At 34.4% G+C, this 21,014-nt stretch overlaps 1 protein-coding gene across 1 annotated transcript in view; it reads left to right on the forward strand.

Moving 5' to 3' along the window:
• The window catches only part of LOC146158173 (protocadherin Fat 4-like), a 78,501-nt gene extending 60,214 nt beyond the window's left edge, over positions 1 to 18,287 (forward strand). The window contains exons 40-62 of the mRNA XM_083383846.1: positions 388 to 538; positions 1,066 to 1,198; positions 1,383 to 1,499; positions 2,177 to 2,392; positions 3,023 to 3,214; positions 3,733 to 3,882; positions 4,464 to 4,578; positions 5,303 to 5,543; positions 6,170 to 6,436; positions 6,981 to 7,116; positions 7,389 to 7,483; positions 7,980 to 8,192; positions 8,726 to 8,970; positions 9,697 to 9,869; positions 10,724 to 11,023; positions 11,457 to 11,665; positions 12,297 to 12,528; positions 12,984 to 13,200; positions 13,738 to 13,879; positions 14,702 to 14,975; positions 15,653 to 15,883; positions 16,587 to 16,728; positions 18,026 to 18,287. Of these exons, the coding sequence (XP_083239972.1) occupies positions 388 to 538; positions 1,066 to 1,198; positions 1,383 to 1,499; positions 2,177 to 2,392; positions 3,023 to 3,214; positions 3,733 to 3,882; positions 4,464 to 4,578; positions 5,303 to 5,543; positions 6,170 to 6,436; positions 6,981 to 7,116; positions 7,389 to 7,483; positions 7,980 to 8,192; positions 8,726 to 8,970; positions 9,697 to 9,869; positions 10,724 to 11,023; positions 11,457 to 11,665; positions 12,297 to 12,528; positions 12,984 to 13,200; positions 13,738 to 13,879; positions 14,702 to 14,975; positions 15,653 to 15,883; positions 16,587 to 16,728; positions 18,026 to 18,287 (4,453 nt within the window). The remainder of the gene's footprint in view (positions 1 to 387; positions 539 to 1,065; positions 1,199 to 1,382; positions 1,500 to 2,176; positions 2,393 to 3,022; positions 3,215 to 3,732; positions 3,883 to 4,463; positions 4,579 to 5,302; positions 5,544 to 6,169; positions 6,437 to 6,980; positions 7,117 to 7,388; positions 7,484 to 7,979; positions 8,193 to 8,725; positions 8,971 to 9,696; positions 9,870 to 10,723; positions 11,024 to 11,456; positions 11,666 to 12,296; positions 12,529 to 12,983; positions 13,201 to 13,737; positions 13,880 to 14,701; positions 14,976 to 15,652; positions 15,884 to 16,586; positions 16,729 to 18,025) is intronic.
• Positions 18,288 to 21,014: the final 2,727 nt, after the last annotated feature.

The following is a 21,014-nucleotide window of genomic DNA, read 5'->3' on the forward strand; positions in this document are numbered from 1 at the left end:
TGGCATTTCGGAATATCGCGAAATTACGTTTATTTTACGAATAACATAATCTTTGAAAAACACTCCTTTGCGAAAAATATTATGTTTAAAATATATTCCTTTTCCAAAAACTATAATGTTTAAAATACATTAATTGTGCGAAAAATGTTAAGTTTAAAATGCATTCTATTTTCAAATAATAACGTGTTTAAAATACATGTAGTTTTTATGGTCAAGAGTAGGCCTACATCACAGCTAAAAAAACATGTATTTTCTGACTTTACGTATTCTAACAAATATATTATATAAGTAAAAAAAAAATATATATATAAGTAAAAAAGCGACACCAATTTAAAAAGTTCACGAAGCCATTGCATTTTTTTATTTTTAAAACTGTTTTTTTTTTAGAATGGTTGCCACAGATTTGGATTCCAACTCCATAATTCAATACAGCGCCAATCCACAGCGCCAGCTGGTGGTAAGGGCGTTAACTGGTGACGTGTACCTCGCTTCGGGCATGACCTTGGATTACGAGAAGGTCACCTCGTACTCAACTCAGGTACATCACTGGGAAATGACGTAAAACCGTTTTTTTGTAAAACATTCGTTAAAGTTTTACGACTGATTTCTTTATTACTGGTTTGTAAAACAGGTTCTATATATTGTTAGTACTTATTAAGTTTTTTGTTGAAATTGAGTGAAAAAACTATTTTACCCCATTTACGATTTCAGAATATTATTTTTTGTTTTTTAATAATAATTATTTATTATTAAGTATTATTTGCTATCTTTTACTTTCTAAAAGTATTTATGTTCACGCATGTGATTCAGAATACTAAGTTTAAGAATACTTATTCAAATTCGGTCAAAAACTAATTTACCCTGATTTACGATTTCAGAAGACTACTTTTTTGGTTTAAATAATTATTGATCACTAAATACGTTTGACTGTGTTTTTCTTTTAATTTTTTTACTAAATGTACTTTTATTCACGCCTGTAATTAAGAATACTAAATTTAACGGCCTTGTATCAACATTAGTACTATTTGCATCACGATACTAACTTTTCAACTTATTCGTTTTAAGGTTGGGGCTTCAAACGGCGGGGTTGTGATGTCGACCGCCCAACTAACTGTCCAGGTGCTGGGGGTCAACGAGTACCCCCCTCAACTGACGTCACTTAACTATGACGTCGTAACATCCGTCAACTCACGACCAGGTAACTAAATCCGACTAGGTATCTTTATTTCCCTCTGTTCTCTCTCTCTCTCTCTTATTTTTTCTTCTTCTCCACTTTTTCTTATTTTCTTTCTCTCTCTTATTTTTTCTCTTATGTTTTCTTTTTCTCCTTTTTTTTCATGTATCTTTGAGAGTGTGTTTTACCTTGGTTTATTTTCAACCAGGCAAAATCCTTATGTCGCTCAACGCGAGCGACCAAGACGCCGGTTCAGATGGACTAGTGACTTACGCTTTGTGCGGTTGGAGCGAAGGTGAAGGGTTCAACCTCAACTCTACGAACGGTAAGGGATGAAATGATTAACTGGTCCTCACTCTGCGCTATGCAATATAGGGTTGATAATAGCAAAACCACTATTTCAGACAAACCGATTTAATGGCTACAGTGATATTGTGTTACGATTCTATACATTGCCGCCGAATCCAAGGGGCGTAGCCATGAAAACTATCGGGCGTCCTCAAACCTTACAATAGTTTAAAGTCTAAGTGGTTGTCAAAGTGAGCCACTTGGCTACCCTAGGGGATAATTTTTAAATTGGGGGAGGAAGTTTGTTCCAACTAGGAATTGTGGAGGAAAAATGGATAAAAAAGAAGTTATTTAATCGGTTAAACGTAATGAAAAGCTTATTTAACTGTAATTGTTGGTGTTGTAAAAAGTTTATTAGGTAAGCCCATAATCTAAGTCTATTATTTGTTCACAGTTACAGCTATTAAAGAAATAAACACCAATGTAGGCAATTTACATAAGTATAAAATTAATACCTACCTTATAGGTTCAAACAAACTGAACTTTAGACAATTAGCGCGTCCAAATTACATCAGAGTAATAAATAAAAAAGGCAGAATACCCTGTGTTTTTTTTCTAGGGAGAAGTTAATAGTATTTGGGCTGGTAAGGTAGGAATTCGTAAAAAAACGTTGAGAACCACTAGTCTTACCTGTTGTCACTCTTTTTTGACCAGGCGACCTGACAGTTGCCGAAGGTGCCAGCTTAGCAGTCGGTGACAAGTTCAACCTGACAGCGTTGGTCAAGAACCCTGGCAAGGTGACACCGTCACTTGTCACTCAGGTCCACATCGTGGTGACAGTTGTCACTGACGAATGCTCGCGAAAGCCGTGCCAACATGGCGGAACATGCCAGGATAGAGCTGATAGCTTCACATGTGCATGTGCTGCAGGTATAACTACGTTAGACTTTCAGTTTTTTAATATAACTTGCATTAGGAGAACGTAGGGACTGCTTGAATACCTTTAACGACAAATTGTATTAAAATCTTGAACAGTTCATTTTCCACTTGGCCTGGTAAAGCACAGTTGTAGGAAAACTTGTTAAGATTTTAATGCAATTTGTCATTAAGATTAGACAAAATACCGCCACCACACAAAGATTTGAAAAGTTTATAATTTTCTTTTGTAGCGATCCTTTATTAAATTACTACATTTATTGTAGAACTTGCAATTTGTTACAAAAAATACTTATGCTATTTTGAAAGAACCATAGTGAACTTAAATGACCTGGCCTTAAGCGATTTCGCAACAGACTTTACTTAAAACGGAATCTGTTGTTTATTGAAGTCGACCAATATTTTAGATAATTCCAAATTACCTTGTCTTGAATTAATGTATTTTGCAAATATCTTTAGTTGAACCGGGATATTTCAAAAGCGATTTGTTATACTTAGTATTTTTGCATCTTCGATTTGATTTTAAATCGGCTTAGATTCGTTTAATGTCGTTTTAAGATAACCGGTTAACAGCACCAGGTGTAAAAGCAATGGCACTAAACCTATACAATTTTTTTCTTCCAGGTTACACAGGCTCCTTGTGTGAGCGTGAGATAGACGACTGCTTTCCCCAGCCTTGCTTAAACGGAGGAACTTGTGTGGATCTCGTGGCTGACTTCACTTGCCGATGTGCGACTGGTTACAGTGGAAAGACTTGCGATCGGGATATCGACCATTGTGAAACACAACCTTGCAAGAATGGAGGGACATGTGTTGGTGAGTCTACATCTGTGTGTATGTGTCTTTTTCTATGCACATTACTTTGTCTAAGTATGTGTGTGCGTGTGCGTGCGTGTTTGTGCGTGTGTGTGTTTAAGTTTCTGTTTGTGTATGTGTACGTACGCGTGTTTTTATTTATGTGTGTGTTTTTTGTGGTACGTGATTGCCTGCATGCGTGTTTGTTTTTGTGCGAGTTTGTGCGTGTGCATGAACGTGCTTGTGTGAGTAAATTAAGGTGCGCGCGCTCTCTATTGTATTAATCTTTCTATTTTAAAAACCAAAAGTTTATGAAAGAATAACATTACATATAGTTCTATGCATTGGTTATATATTTAAGTTCATCGCTTGAGAACCTTTAGATATACTTTGTAATATGTTCTGTTGAAAAACTAGTTTATAACGGCATACTTACATTCGCAATTTAAAACGACATAGACATTGTACTTTTTCAAACGTTCCATTTAGAACCTAAAACCGAACTTGTTCATGAGTTTAATTTGGCATTCATTTTGCAGACGGTTTGACCACCTACATCTGTCAGTGTCCATTCGGCACGTTTGGACTCAATTGTGAGTTGACCAGTCTAGGGTTTTCCCCACTTTCCTACCTGGGACTTCCCCATCTGGATCACACGGAAAACCGCGTTTCCTTCAATTTTGCAACAGGTGAGGATTTGTTAAATATTGGTTAGATATTTGCGTTGAAACATGTTAGCTTCTATAGAAACAATAAAACCAAGTTTAAAAACCCGAGTAAAAATAAGATCAGACATTTTTTAAAGGAATACATATTTTCGCCATACTAGCGTCGTCAGTTCCTACCACGTATAGTAGTTAGTAATCTGGGTATTTTTTTGGAGAATTTTACCTTTTCTTTAAATAAAAACTGAAATGCCAGGTTCCCTGCTATATGGCTTCGCTTCTTTGTGAGCTCTGAGAAGCTAAAAAATGTTCTTTAATTTTATTTCGTATTCAGTTGTGCAAGCGCAATGGTTTGTGTTTAATCGTTTTTCTTGGTTATTTTTCTGTTTTTGTTTTTACTATTACCTATACATTTTTCGTTTTGTTTATATATTACTGCTTTCTATTTAAAAACAACAGCTTATTTAGTTTTCAGACTTGTTTTACTTTTTAATCTTTATGCTTGGTCAAATACAGAAAAACAATTCCATATTTCATTTCTGGTCGGCATTTTGCGCAAATAGGAAGCAAAACTTCAATGTTAATATTTTCTTTTTTTCTTCCAGTGTCGGCCAACAGCTTGCTCTTATACAACCACGGACCAATGACGTCATCAGCTTTCGTCGCGCTTGAGTTGGTCGAGGGAAGGATGAGGCTCTCGTACAATTTCGGCAGTGGGAGGTCAGTTTGTTAATAACTTGTGTCTGTAAACGAATATTTCCTAACTTCCAGTGTTGCAAATATGTAATTTTTAAATGACCTAAGTCAAGGTTAAGTCTTTTAAAAAAACATGTTTCTTTTTAAGTTATTAATTACCCAAGTCAAGGTTCCGTCAAGTCATTATTAGAGCAAGTCAACTTCAAATCAAGTAATTGGCAACAAAATTACACGTCAAGCTATTAAAATTGGTAAACTCGTCCGAGTATGGGCAATAACTCAACTAAAAAACAACAAAAACCAAACATGTTAGCGAGCAAATTGTTTTACGTGCATAAATTAAGATAAATAACGCAATTCTACTAAAAACTAAACACCATTTATATACCACCCCACGTTATGTCTAAAAATTTGAAGTTTCAATGATTTATACTTTTTTCTATATATCTCTGGACAAAAAACGGTTTGAAACATACCAGACACGACCAGGCCAAACCAAATTTTTGGTTAGCATTTTGTTGATTACAACTGTATTTGCAATAGTTATAGATAGTTGTGCAGTAAATGCCGGACGTTATTCTGTGCCTAACACTTTCAATTTCCACATATGGCTTGTTTATACTAAGAATAGTTAACCAGACCAGAAACAAAGAAATTGTTATGCAAAAAAGAAAAGGAATAGAAAAATTTATACAAAAAAATATCAGCAAAGTAAAAACATAAAAATCTAACATATTTTAATCCCCAGCACTCACCGCATCAGCGCCGGTAGCAACTTGGCCGACGGCCAATGGCATACAGTCGTCATGACAACCGACGCGTCATCAATGGGCGTCGCGTTGGACGGATGCCAAACCTCTTCTTCATCTTGCTCTGCATCCAAATCCCACTCCGGACTCCCGGAGGCTCCTTTGGCTCTTCTCGGATCAGAGGAACTTTTGGTCGGAGGAGTGGCCAACCTGAGCGACGTCATAAACCACCCGCTGCAGGTGAATTGTGACGCAGGTTTACGTCATAAAGTTTTGGCTGAACAGGAACGTGTAACTGGAACTATGTGCTTTGTAAATTATATATTTAAACAACTTTTAAAACATTGGCTTAAACTGGTTGAAGTCTTTTTAGCTAAGCGTGATTCGTTTATAGTCCAATTGGGATTTGTTAGAAATATTTATATTTTGCTAAAATACCACCGTTAGTAAATCAGATTAACTTTTAAATCCTTTTTATTTATTTATTTCGATTTGATGTGTTTTGCGTTACCTTTTCCTTAGTCTTGCGTTAGGACTTTAGGCCAACGTTGAAAACAACTTTATTACTTCTCTAAATACTTATGTACCGCGCAAAATCCACATTATAAAAACAAAAGTATTAATTTAACATGGTCTAACATCATTTCAAAAATCTTTAACTAAATTTAGCCTTAAAGTTAGGTATTAAATTGAATAACAAATGAACCCGTGCTTAACGTAACACAATTCTTAATCAAGATCTCAAAGCTAATGCTAAATTTTGATTTAGTTTAAAATTTTGTCGTTTTACAATTTCTATTTAAAAGAACTTTTTCTAAATCCAATCCAAATACTAACTTTCAAATCGAAATCCATTTTTCCATCAGGTTTCCTCTTTCGACTTCGTCGGCTGCCTGCGTCACCTGACCGTAAATGACGTCACAATCACGAGCGTGACGTCATCGGGTGTGGTGCGGAACGGGGGCGTGGTCGATGGGTGTGTCCGCAGCGGCCAGGCGGCCACGGGCGACGCCTGTGTGGGCCAGGATGGCCAAATGGTCTGTGGAACCGGTTCCAGTTGTAATGATAAATGGTCGGAAGTTCTTTGCAGTTGTCCCAGTGATAAATCGGGAAAGACCTGTCAGAATACAAGGGTAAGTGTCGTGGTGTTTTACTTTTGTTAAAATTGGTTATTTTTGCTTTTGGTTATTTTTGCATAAAAATTGGTTATTTTTGCATAAACGTTATGATTTAATAAAAATCCAAGCTAAGGAGATTTTGCATAACACAGATTCAAAATTCGGCTATTTTGGCAAAAGGGTTGTGATTTCTATATCCAAACTAAGGAAATATACATCTAAAATAAGGATTTTTTAAATAGTTGTCTCTATATATTAACATTTGGCCTATGACTGGTTAAAACGTATAACACCAGGATTAAGTTTATTTTTTTCCAGGACTTTCAAACTGCAACATAATAATTTATTTTTGATCAACTCCTGATTTCCTTATATATTTTACGAGAATTCGTTTTTTGTTTGAAGTATAACCTTAAAATGCGGTAAATTTTTGATGAATGTCTTGTATCATTATAGCTATTGAAATATATAAAACCGAGGTAAAATATTCAATTAAACCTATACCCATTCCTTGCGTTAAACTTAACACAAATTTTTTGTAATAAACCCTATTTTCTAGGTCGGCTCAAGGTTTCCGAAATCCAATTTTTTGACTTACTCGTTTTTACCGGATTATCTTCAAACTGACGAGATCCAACGCTCCGGTTCCTTGTTTAAAGCACCTTCGAGGAAAAGGCGACAGGCCTCACTGACTGGTATGATGATTGGTACAGCTGAAACATAAAATTGCGCATTACCCCTTTTTTAATTTTAAACAATGCCTTAAATTCCGTAGGTATTGCTCCAATTTCTGCTGAATTTTTTATAAGAAAAATGTTTTTAGCATATTCTCACTTTTCACAACCCTAAAGTGCCTTCTCATGCAAAACTTTTGTCAAAACTTTAAGAAAATGGATAACGTTGTTACTGAGATCATCTAAAGATGAACCTCTACAAGCTAATTATGTTTCTATTTGATTGTTTTTAGATTCTTCGATCGAAGTTCGCTTTCGCACTCGCCAAAGTGACAGTATGATCGTAATGGCGGTTGCCCAAGATGCAAGCAACAACCTTGCTTTATATGTAAGTTGCTTCACAAGATTCATTTGGTTGCTTTGAGATAAAAATAACTTCGTCACGCTATACACGAATTATTGTTTTTTATACTTTTATCATTTTCAAAGTTTTGTGTCATTTTCAAAGTTATTCCCTAAAACAGGGGTCGGAAACCTTTTTAGTTTGGAACGGTTCATGGCCGCGTGCAGTTTTATAAAAGCTTAGAATGATCTGCTAGCAAGATTTTTTTCATCAAAAGAGCCCTGTCCTAAAAATGTCCACGTTTTCGTTTGGTTATATATAGCGAAATAGCCTTGCTAACGGTTTTTTTTTATAAAGGGAATTGAGTGAAGCAACGATTTCTAGATTTTCTATTTTCTATAAATGATTTTCTATTAAAAAAAAGTTTTTCTTATAAATATACATCAAGGCAATTTAAAGACGGCCTCAAATGTTCAACAACCAAAAACGTTCTTTTTAAAACACTAAAGCAAAATTTTAACACAATCTTTACTTTTTGTAGTTACAAACGGGAAAACTAACCTTCTTCCAAGCCAGCTCCGGCTCCGAAGCTACTGATCGAACTCTCAATGACGGACAGTGGCACACCGTCAGGCTGCTAGTGACGTCATCGACCAGTAGTGACGTCATCACGCTTGCTGTGGACGGGGAGGAGGTGTACACGGACGGGGCTTGGGGCGGTGTGAGAAATTTCAGCGATCCGACCCAGATTTCTGTAAGTGGGATTTTAAACTTGCGAGAAACTAGTTTAAAATGACGACATTATTTTTTAAATAATAATTGTTTTTTTGAAATGATGTTTTTTTAGACCATTTAGCTCGGAGATAAAAATAAAAGTTTAGAAGGCCATTCTAATCAAAAAAATAAAAAAAATATATATAAAAAAATTTTCAAAAATTATTTATTATACTGTATGGACTCTTTTTTTTTTTAATGTTAAATTATTATTTTTTTAAATTAAAAAAATAGTAATAATAAAGTTAAAAAATAAATTTAAACAGAAAAGAAAGAAAATAGGATAAAAAATTAACAAATTTTATTACTTTAAATTCCTGGAAAAATTGCTTTATCGACTCCTAACGATTATTTTGTTTTATTTTTCCGTCAATTTACCTCGAAGTTCAAAAATAAAAGGTAAGGAGGTGATTATAAACAAAAAAGAAAAAAAAAACGATATATAAAAATATTACTAAAAAATATTTATTATACTGTATGGACTTTATATATTTTTTTTTTATATTTTTTCAGTCAATTTATCTCGGAGGTGCTCCAACCAACCCTCACTCAAGCTTGCCGACAACCCTGGACGGATGCGTCTTCAGCTTTCTCGTAAACGGGGATTCCCAGCCCCTGGCCGACGGCGGGGGAAGTCCCTTCCTGCGGGTGCAACAGGCCGGTCCCGCTTCCGGTTCTGACGTCACAATGGGGTGCGCGGGAAGTGACGTATGTGCCCCCCGACCCTGTCCGAGTGACGCTTTCTGCAAAGATGTGTGGTAAGTGAAGTTGATTTTTTTATTCAAAAGAAATACATTTGACAATCCATGACGCAAGGTCAAAGGTCAATGAGGACGTGACTATTTTATTACCATTGGGGGTATTATTTTCTCCTGCTAAACCCTTTTTGTATTTTTTTTTTTTGCTTCTCTAACTACATTAATATACCATGACGCAAGGTCAAAGGTCAGTGTTAACGTGGTTATATTATTATTGGGGGTAATTTGTGTTTTTCTTTTGCGACACCTATTGTATTTTTTTTTATTTACTTTTTATTTGGTTTGTTTCATGTTTATGCCTTCTTCGAAAATTATTGCGTCAAGACTTTAAACATCTATAAACACGCTGTTTTTTAACATGGTTGTGACTTTTGGCTTCATTTCTGTCCCTTCTAGCGATGCAGAAATTTCTATCAGTATACCTCATTCAACCATCTTAAAACCTCATTATAGAACCCAACACAAATATAATTTTTCAAAACGTTGTGAACTGTTTTAAAAAACTCTTTCTAGGTTATTAATAATTAAAAAAAAATAGTTATTAAACCAGAGCTGCGTAGCCGGACTCTAAATTTTTTTTGGATGGAGTCGGACTAAGGGTTCTTTTTAACCGAAACCGCTGTCATGGTTTAAACTTTCAGAAAATTTACCAAAACACGTTTGCGCGTTGATTTCTTTAAGGGTTGTTTTAACGCGTTTTTTTTCAACAAACAACGTGTAATTCAGGGAGGCGTACCAGTGCGTTCCATTGGGCGATTGCGTTTCTTCACCTTGCCACTCTGGTGGAACTTGTGAGCCGTCATCTACTGCTGGTTACACTTGCTCCTGTCCTTCAAACTATAACGGAACCGACTGTGAAGTGTACATCCCTTGTGCCGGCGTTAACTGCGATTTACAAGGTAAGACCATGCTTAAAGAGGGTCTGTTACCACAGAATCATTTTATATTGGTAGGGTTATGCTCTTATTAAGAAATAGCCACGAGAGATTGTCCTTATCGCTGAAGTGAATTCTTCATTGAAGTAAAACTGAATCCTCATTAAAGTCAATTTGGTTACGAGAGATTGTGCCTCACCGCTTCATTGTATTTTGCATTGATTTCTTGCTCAATTAACGTTTCCATTTTTATCTTGACTCATTTGTCTTTCGGACAAATGACAAAATAAGGCGTTTTCCTTGATCAATTTTTCGAACAAAATTAGGTTATATTTGTGTTCATTTTTGCACATAAAACAATTTATATTGCGTTTTCGTTATTTTCCGTTGATTTATTGCTCATAAATCGGACGAGTTTACCAATTGTAATAACTAGTTTAACGTTTTATTATTATGACAAGGACTTGAGTTAAAGTTGAGTTGCTTTAATTATGGTTTGACTTGGGCAACTGATACCTTGGACCTGAGTTATTTGTTTAAAAAGGCTTGACTGGGACTTTAGTAATTTCAAAATGACTTGTTAACATCACGGTTCAATTATGCCTTTAAATACAACAAAAACATTCACATCAAGCTTTTCAAACATTCTCAGGAGAAAACCGCTGCGTCGCCAACATCTAAAAAATTTTTTTTTCAAAGATTTTTAGGAAAAAAAAAAATTTTCAAACATATTAAGGAGAAAAACTTATTTTTTAAACATTTTTAGAAGAGAATTTTTTTTTCAAACATTCTCAGGCGGAATTGTTTTTTCAAATTTTTGGTAGAAAAATATTTCTCAAACATTTTCAGAAGAAAAAAATTGTTTCAAACATTCTCAGGAGAAAACCTTCGCTGCGTCGCCAACACCTCTACCCAGGGCTCCACCTCTTGCGTCTGCATCCCGGAGTACGTGGAGGACTCGGACGGGAGATGCGTCGCCATAGCAACCGGAGGAGGCGCGGAGGTGGAGTGGTGGATTTTCCTCATCGTCGGAATAATAGGAGTCGCTCTCTTTATTGTCTTCATCTGTGTTGTGAGGATCTGGAGGACGAAGAAGGACACCGCCACTCCTTATCCTTGCTCACAGATGTCCTCTTGTTGCCATGAAGAAGACAAGGAACAACATCCGGCCAGCAACGGTGAGTTGTCTCTTCTCAATAAAGTGTTATTTGTGTTTTATGGAATTAAAAGACCAGTCCAAAGTGTAACTTCGACTATGGAGATTACAACAAAACCTTAAAAATTCTGCTTTGCAACCAAAACGAAAATTTTATTTCAAAATAATTTTTATTTTTATAATTTATTTTTTGGTAAAAGGAACAATTTAAAGGTAAAGTCTTTAAAGTTTGTTAACGATCGTTTAGTTTGTGCGAAAACGTCTAGTTTGCCAATTTTAATAGTTTGACGTTTTATTTCGAACTGATGACGTCACTTTAGGTTGCATTGCTCTAATAATGACTTGACTTGTTGCCTAAATTGTGCTCAAGTCAGAATCATTTCAAACATATTGTTTACAAACCTAATTGTATTTTATTTCCCTAATTCAAATATTATTTTAATTCAAACCTACAGGAAACGGAATTGCAGGACGAAACAACAACGGTTTTCAGACTGATTCGAAAACGAAAACCAACGGCGTTATCCGCTCGCTGTCGCTAGCGAGGCCTGACCTTTTGCCTGATGACGTAGATATAACGGATGAGGGGACCATGAGCCCGGGGGTGCAGTCTGTGCGCGACGGGGAATCCCCTATATCGTCGCCTACTTCATCATTAGCAAACGTAAGAAAAGAAAAATATATTGATATTTTTTATTATTAAAAAAGAATAAAAATAAAAATAATATTTTTTTAGTAAAATAAATTTTGCAATTAACTTTTGTTTAAGTAATGTGTTTGCTTATTTTTGTTTTCTTATCAAAAATGCAATAAGAATAATAATACCGGGTAAGCATAATTAACTTACATTGTTACAAGAGTGTATTTTTATTTCTTAAAATTAAAAAAAAATGATAAAGGATGTTACCAAAGCATAAAGTTATATAGTTCTTTTTTCTCCAATAAAACTAGAATTTTAAAAAATATTCAAAAAAGTGTAACTACTTTATTTTTTTTAAGTAAAAATGCTCATTAATGAGATTATTGAAATAAACTAGTAAGTTTTCTCCTCATAATATAAAAAATTATTAAAAACAGTAAAACTTTATTGTTTCAATATCTTGATATATAAACAATTACTAAACAAATTTAACAATGTTTAAAACTAATTTTTTTAATTGTTTATATTAAAAAAAAAAAACTTAATCGATGAGAAAAGATTGTTTTTTTTTTGTGTCGACAAATTTGAAATAGCAAATAGTAATAAATTTAATATAAATGTTACTCATTTTTAATTCCTTAATTTTTTCTTCTAGCAAAATGTGATGAGCAACCGATCCCTGACCCCACTTTTGAACGACGCAAACATGGCCCCCACCCCTAAGTCTAACTCACCCCTACCCGATTATGACGTCATTATGCGGCAGCGTTACGCTTCGATCGACAAGGGTCGGGGGACTCCCCCGAATTATGGAGGCGATAGGGAGGTTGCCTCGGAAGGGAATCCCCTGGATGTTGGAAGGTTTATTGCGAACACAAGCTTGCAAAGTGAGTGAAGTATAAAAATAATAATTTATTTGGCAGAAAAATATTGTTAGTAAATTTTTTTAATGAGGTATAAAAATAAGAAGTGGTTTGGCAATAGAAACTTGGTTAAAAAATTATAATAGTTTTCGAGTGTACAAAACTAATAAAAATATTAAAATAATTTTCTTAGGCATACAACTAATAGGTTGTTTGGTAAATCTTTCAATTTAAAAATAAATCAATAAAAATTAACATTATTAAAAGTTTTTGAGTGAAGTATAAAAATAATAAGTGTTTGGAAAAAATTGTTCAAAAAAACAAATAAATAAAAATAAATCAATTTTAATAAAAGCTGTTAACTAAAGTATACAAAAAAATTAATAAGAATAAAAATATAATAATTCAAAATAATTATAATACTTAATTTTAGTTTAAATCTTCTACAAAGCTAAAATTTTTCAAAATCAACTTTCCAGACTCACCGGCGCCCTCTTCCGGCCACTCGTCGGACACCAAATCCTATGAGAGCTGCGAACGGGGCCGTCCCGGTTCCAGGGCGTCCCTAAAAGCCCGGGAATTCCCCCTGGCGGCCAGGACGGCCAACAAGTCTCCCTACGGTGGTCGAACCTCCCCCATGAAAGCGATGACGTTGCTACCTATGGCTAGAATGACGTCACACTATCCGAACTTAAGGTGACTGTTATTTTAATTTTTTTATTGTCGTGTTATTTACAAACTTTTAATTTTTTAACTAATTATTTTTACTTTTTTATGTTTTTAATTTTTCCAATTTTTATGCTTTTCGTTCGTTTTGATTTTAATCTTGTTTTTTGTTGACCGCATTATTGAATCTTTTGTCTTTAAGTTTTTATATGTTTTTTAGTTTTTATATATCTTTTTATAGGTTATTTTCTTATGTTTTCACTTAAGTGATGACATTTTAAAATAAGGAAAATATTTTGAATATGTTGATACAATTATTTTTTCCAAAATTTATTTGAGAAAGCACTTTTTAATTTACAGCAATCCTGAAAGCCTCCAGGTTAATTTATTTAAAACCGCTGACGGATTTTATTTATGAACTTAACTTTATTCAAGATGAAACCTAGAGTCTGACGTAATAGTACTTTTTTTAAAAACGATCCTTTAAAACAAAGTTGCGTTACTTTCAAAAACTTTTTTTTAGTTAAAAACAAACGAATCATAATTCCTTATTTGTTTATCTCGCAGTTCCAATCGGGAAATCCCCCTCCACCCTCGTAGGGTCTCCGGATCTGCTGCGTCATCTTCCACTACGTCATCGCTCTCAAACGAGCTGAGTCAGGCCACGTCATCGCCGACCAAGTTGCCAACCATAGAGGACATGGTCCAGGTAAGTGCATTAATGAAAAGCCAATTCTGGCCTTTTTGGCATAATTTACTTATTTAGTAATGCTGAAATGCGTAATTATATTAGGAATGTATTTGTTTGTTTGTTTTCTATGTTTCTGTTTTAAAAGTGGTTTTGCGAAACAACTCAAATAATGGTAAAACAATGCTTAAGCATAATACGGACTTCACACAAGGGGTAAAATCTTAATTTAATAGGCACTTTGTAGTTTAGATTTAAATACGTTAACTTATGCCACGTTAATTGTGGAATTTTTAACTAATTTACTTGTTTTAACTATGTTAATATATTTGAACGGTGGTTTGTGGATTTTAAATTTTCCAGACGTTTCTGCAAGTGTTGTAATCACTTGAGTCATTTGACTTGACTTAAGTGCACTAAACTAATAACTTATTTCTCCTGAAAACCAATTGATTTTATTGTTCTTCTTCCAGCAACTGAACGGCCTTGTCTCACGAGCCAATAAATCGAGCTCACCTCAAATGAATTAATTACTAAAAAAAGTTTTTAATTTGTAATCGTGAGAAAAAAAGCAAATCTACACAAGTGCATTTATTAGAGTTGGAACAAAAAAAAATTCTAACACACCAGTTCTACTACCTAGTTACAAATGCGCTTTAGGCCTAAAATAATACTTTATTGTTTTAAACCCAATTTATCCTATCTTTCTCCAGAAACTGAACGGTCTTGTCGGACTCACAGTAACAACAAAATTACAAGGCTTAACAAGCTTACAGGATTAGTGCTTCTGATAAGACTTATTCCTCTTGAAACACCAATATGATCCCATTATTCCTTTTCCAGCAACTGAACGGTCTTGTCGGACTCACGAGCGAAGAAATTGAGCTCCTCAACGGAAGCAGTCGATCATCAAGGAGCTACTCCAGCTCAGGGGAAAGCACCTCGGCCCCCAGTCACCCCCCTGATGATCAGGGGATTCTCCCGATAGCCCGGAACCCTTACATCCCGGCCGAGCGCCCTTCTTCGCTCCCCGGCCGGAAGATCCACCGGGTGGCGCTGGCGTCAAGGAGCAAAACCCCGATGATGATGAACTTTGGAGGTTACAAGCTCTCACCAGGTGATTAGATTTTGTGTTTTCTACAATCCACTTATGACGTCATACGCGGCAATGGCAGACGAGAATGTATAATATTACACTTACATGCAAAAATACAGACATTTACAATTTAGCACAAACAAATAATAATAAATAATCCTAATTAAATGACATTTTGCCGTTTAGCGATAAGGGAATATAGCCAAAGAAATGTACCTACCAACTTGCTAGGGATCTAGGATTAACTTGGAAATATTCATGCACAGCTAAATTTCAGTTTTAGCTTAAAGTGTTTCTGATAAATGACTCAGAAAATAACAACCGTAATATTAATAATCTCCCAAATTCTAAACTTAATCCGGCTAATCAACACAAATATCTAGCACAGAAACACGCAATTTACAGTTAGAAACTGAAAGTTAACTTTCGCCATGTGCTTTCGCTGGCAACATTTTGCGAACTAGCAGGGAAAACAGCTACATTCTTACGTCATAAACATACAAAATAAATCAGATGTTTCATGTCACCAAGTGTCGCACCGCAGGGGACCGACTTAAATTTTGTCCGAAAAAAAAAAAAAAATAAAATACAAAGTATCGGAAAGTCCTAATGATCGTCCATTTAATAGATAAAATATATAGAATTTTGCATTTTTTTGCGCAAAAAAAGAAGGTTGTCTGAAGTATTCGTGACGTCAGAAACGCTAAGACAAATATTTCATGTTCCACCAGGTGTCGCACCGCGTGGTGGTGATTTAAGGGAGATCCCCGCCGACCTGCGTCCATCAGAGCACCTCCAGCCTCCTCCTGACACGAGCTCGGATGAAGAGAGCGACATCTTCAACCCGGATCGATCCTCTTCTTCTTCTTCGAGGCAGAGGAGAAGATCTTCCATGTTTATTCCGGATCCTGTGGAACCTCCTATCATGGGTAAGAGTAAAATTTTTGGTCTTCAAGAATTCGGCAATTCTAATTCTAATCTAATTTAGAAAAAATGAAATGCTCTAATTTTAGTTCAAAATTAATTTTGAAAAGCTAAAATAAATCTAGTGGTCCAAGTCTGGTTGATGGTTTAATTTTTAAAAAGTTACTAGAACGCTTTCTCAACTTAGGAACAAATGGAAAAATTAAAAATGCCGAAATCTTGGTTTTAGGCTTTTCTAGTTTTTTAAGGTTCATTTTTCCTAAGGCAAAACGTAGGTTTTGTTACCTTAACGATCTTCTGAATTTACAGTGTAAGAAACCGCTAATTTATTTATTATAAGTTTGTGGATTATTATGTTTAGTGTATTTAAAAAAAAACTTATTTCGATGTAGTATTTATACCATTATTGAGAGTTGTGTTCAAAAAATCATATTTAAGCCAATATGTGTAATTCATAATGATGTCATTATGGATCTAAATTCATAATAAGACATTCTATAAAAGAATCCATTTAATCTAAAAAAAAAAAATACCCTGAGCATCATGTTCTTTCGGAGCCGAATTTTAACGTAAATTTTCTATTTATTTAACAAAAACTGGAAATTTTTTTTTTGTTAACTTTGGAACTAAATCTGTATTTTTTAAAGTGCAAAATCACTAAGGCTTGTTTTTTTGTGTTTAAATATTTTTACTTTTCTAAATTTGCAGAGGAAATGCCAGAACCGGGCAGCTCAGTGCATGGCCTCAATCTCGAATTCCTCAACACTTTTGGACGAAATTACGAAGCCCTGGCCGGAGTTTTCCAAGATCTTGCCGCTCTGCCGTCAATCGAAGACGAAAACGTTTCTGAGTAAGTAAATTTTTTATTTATATACAGTAGTGACGAAAAACTGTAAAGGAGGATAATTTTTAATAAATGTAAAAAAAAAATTGCGGGGATATATCGAATATTCTTAATGTGGGAATATGTCGATTAGCCACTTTCGTCTACTGTAAGAATGATTTCTTCATGAATTTGTATGTTATTAAGGATTCTAACTTTGGTGGAAAATATTTTGGATTTGGCGTTCAAGAAATGCGTAACACGATTGTGTATATTGCCACGTTTTATGTTTAAATACAGATTCCAAACAAATTGACAATATTTTTATGAAGACAATTACACAAATAGGGAAACCAAGAAAAAGTGCAGTATTATCTTTTCTTCGATAGACTGAAGTGCTGGTTTTAGTTTCAGTATTTTAAAATAGCTGAAGGCGCGCAAACGGAACATAATTTTGTCCGACCGTCTTATAATACTTTCCATAAAAAGGTTCAGTTAGGAATGTAGTCACTACCAAAAAATGATGTCCGCGAATTTAACAGTTCATAAATTAGGGCAGTTTTGTTTTCAACATCTGAACCGCGCCCCCTTTGACAACATTTAACGAAACTTTTTTTTTGTCCCCGGAATAATGATGTTAAGACTGTTTATGAAAAGGTATAAAGCGTAAAAATATTTTCAAATCATTTTTAAAGTATTTTTTATAAAGAATCCTAACGTCATCTGATACGAAAACAAGAATCTTTCTTTAACATTTTATTGTCTGCTGGAAATTCCCTAATTCCGAAAGTTTCTCAGCTTTTCAGAATAATATGTAACATAGTGTCCTTTCACTGTTAATTTTATTGTAGAAGGCTTTTCATAAAAAACAGACTTTCAAATTAATATAAACAGCGCAAATATATTTTAAGAGGCGCTTTAAAATAAAAAGAGGTTTTTGTATTGCTTCTTCTTCCCTTGTTTAAACGCCCCTGATTTATGACGTATAAAATCGCATGAGCTCATCTATTACGTGTCAAGTCGGTTTCAAGAGGTTTAACTGAGCAACGTAATGATAAACTTGTAGTAATCTACTAAAATTTAGTTTCAATTCAACCAGGGCATTACATTTTTTGTGAAATTTTTTTTTTTTTTTTTGTGAAATAGCACCTACTTTTGTTTGCTTTATTGTATCCATTTAATTCATAAAAATTCTTAGGTGTTTTACTATAAAAAATAAATGTTATTCGAAACAGGCATTGCCAAATTAAACACAATTAATTTCGCAACACGAATGAAAACCACGTCATAGTTTAACGAATTGTTCTTTATTACGTCACAACAGGTACAACACCGACTCGACGCAATCGTCATCGGGATCGAGTCACGTGACCGCACGAACCAGCAGTCGCAACTCAAACAATCCCGCCTCTATGACATCACACAGCGAGCGTAAGCGCTCCAACTCGAGGGGCTACAAGGTCGCCCCACGCACCCGGGGTCATTCGACGTCAGCACTGCCTCGCATGACGTCACCGGTTGACGTCATCACCAAGAGACCGCGGTCGGTGAACAGCAAGCGAACTCGGCAGGAACATTACGTTTGAAACTTGATTAAAAAACGTTTTTTGTGTGTTTTAATTTTAACCACGAAAAAATGTTTTTACTTTCGTTTTAATTTTAATCACTAAAATTTTTATTTCGTTGAAATTCCAATACTTGAAAATTGTTTTTTTGAATCGTGTTACGTTTGAAATTTCGTTGAAAACTGTTTTTTTTTTTGTTTTAATTGAAATCACTAAAAATTGTTTGTTTTTTGAATTTCTTTCGCTTAAAAAAGGTTAAATTAAGAGTCGCATTAAATTTCGTTTTAACTATGTTTACGTTTTTTCCTCCTCAAGTTAAAGAATTGTTTAAATTGCCAGTGTTTTACTCGAATTTTATTACTTGATATTTCTCCAAAGTTATACAGTTGCCTAAATTTCCCTGTTCTGAATTCCCTGTCTTTTACTTGAAACTTAACTCCTAAAAAGTCGTTTTCGTTCAAATTTCAGCGGCGTGTTAGGAATTGTGTTTTGATCATTTATGTTTTGTGCAATCGAATTTCTTTGTTATTTTTCGCGTTTTACCTGTTCCGTCTCTTGTTTTATTTTGCGTTTTTAATTGTTTTTTTTACTTTCGTTGAATTTCACACCACCCGTGTTTTTTTCTCGATTTTTCTTCCCCGGTCGATTGCCAATAAATATTTTATACTCATTTTTGGTGTTGTTGTTTTAATGTTTGCCTGAAACGAAAATAAAAGCAAGACTAGGGTTCGTAATACTAGAATTACCGGTGCGGTGATTTTGACCAATTTTGATTTTTTTATCGTTTTTATCTCGGCTTAAATATCTCGTTTAGTATTATAACCTACTAACTTTTTCCAAGTCTAGGTGACAATTTAGCATGTACATGTTTAGTTTATTAAAATAAATGAATCCCTTGGCAACTATCCCTTTCGCATCTAAGCCATAAGTTAAGGCTGGAAATGTTTGCCAGGCTACTCGGATACCTATACACTGGGGATTTCAAAATTATTTTCGGTTGAAAATATATGGTTTCTGCTCGATTTTACACTATGTGTCCCCTAAAAATCAGTTTCATAATTTTTTGATAAATCTCACCACATTTAGGGGCTCCACAAACACTTCGAAGTTGCCACGCGGTTGTTCATGTTAAAAAGAAATAAAACAATCAATATATAAACTGGTGCGAAGCGCAATAAAATGTAGCACGTTATGCCAAAGGTATTAGGCTGAACAGATCCTTCAAAAACCTAAAACATAGCAAAAAAATAAATAAGTTTTGCACGAAGCGCGAAAACTCATTGCAGTAAGTTAAAATCGTCCTAACTTCGTTTTCTGGGCTAAACCATGGCCTGTTGTCGTAAAACATAAAATATATATAAACATAATACTGGTTAACATTATTATTTAATTTCAGCCCGTGTGATGCCATACCATACATTGGTTTTAATACAACACTGAGAATTCAAGGTTTGGTTATATAATAAAAAGTGTTTGCAATTTGTTCCAAACGAAAATAAAAAGCACTACATCTAAAACGATGGCAAAATTTGTTTATTGCCGTACTAAATCTGTGACCGTCCAAAAACATCAAGAAACTAGAAAATGCAGAAAGGGTGTTACTGCAGTTGCAAAAAGTTAAAGATTGTTGTCTGAAAAATGCCAGAGAAAGGTCTTTACTAAATTTTAATAACAATTTGGGCATTAAAAATAAAGTTTAATCCAGTAAATTGTTTGTTGTACTGGTCACTTATTTAAATATAAATAAGATTATCCTGACGGGAATCAACCACAAATTAAAGCATTGGCAAGAATATAGTTTATATATAACGAACGCAAATTTGACATATGTTCTGTATTAGTAGTTCCAAAATTGTGCCATTAGTTAGATTTAATACCACAATTTTTTAACCACATTCCGTATACCAAACTGGTGAAAATAGTTTTAACAACTTTAACAATACGTTTAGTTTACAGAAGTCAAACATGTGTTTTCGTAAATACTTTATTGGTATCATTCACTATACATGTCAAAGTAACAACTTTGTGCGTGAAATTAAGAATCAATAAAAGGAGCTGCAAATACGAATAGGACGGTATTTAACACAATTTAATTACGATTGCCCTATGCTGATTATGGTGGGAAACTAGATTTACTTGATTCTCACTTAGTTTACATTAGCAGAACATATGTATTGTTTGCCATACAAGATAAAATGTGATTGATAAATATGTAGGTTCATTTAGCACTAAACAACCATTTTTTTAAATTAACCCAAATTATTTTCCGCATGTGTAAAAGGTAAAACACGTATAACATTCCACATTAACATGACGCAAAAATGAATTTCCATTTTGGTTCTGAAATTTACAACACTATAAAAGCCGAAAATCATTGCATGTTAAAAACGTAAAGAAACTATGTCCAAAATTCTATGATTTACGACGACAGAGACAAAGTAATATAGCAATAAGCAATCCGAAAAAAACAACATATGTTACGACAAGTCCACTAACATTTTCAGCATAAGGGTTGACTGCAGCAGATCTTGATTTTATGTTTCTCTTGCAATGTTGCGTGCTGCATTTGGTCTTCCGTACAACTTTATGTTAAAGAGGATTTTTAGCACTATGTTAAATCACTGAAACATGACTAATGATAGCAGCACAAACATGTAGAGAAACCGAGAGTCTTCAGTAATTTATTAAAAACTTTAGACTATCACTAGAGTATCGTTTAAGAGCGTTATAAAAATCTGGTTTGGCTTT

Source organism: Ascidiella aspersa, chromosome 3 (genome assembly GCF_963924565.1).
Source record: "Ascidiella aspersa chromosome 3, kaAscAspe10.2, whole genome shotgun sequence".
Lineage (NCBI taxonomy): Eukaryota > Metazoa > Chordata > Ascidiacea > Phlebobranchia > Ascidiidae > Ascidiella > Ascidiella aspersa.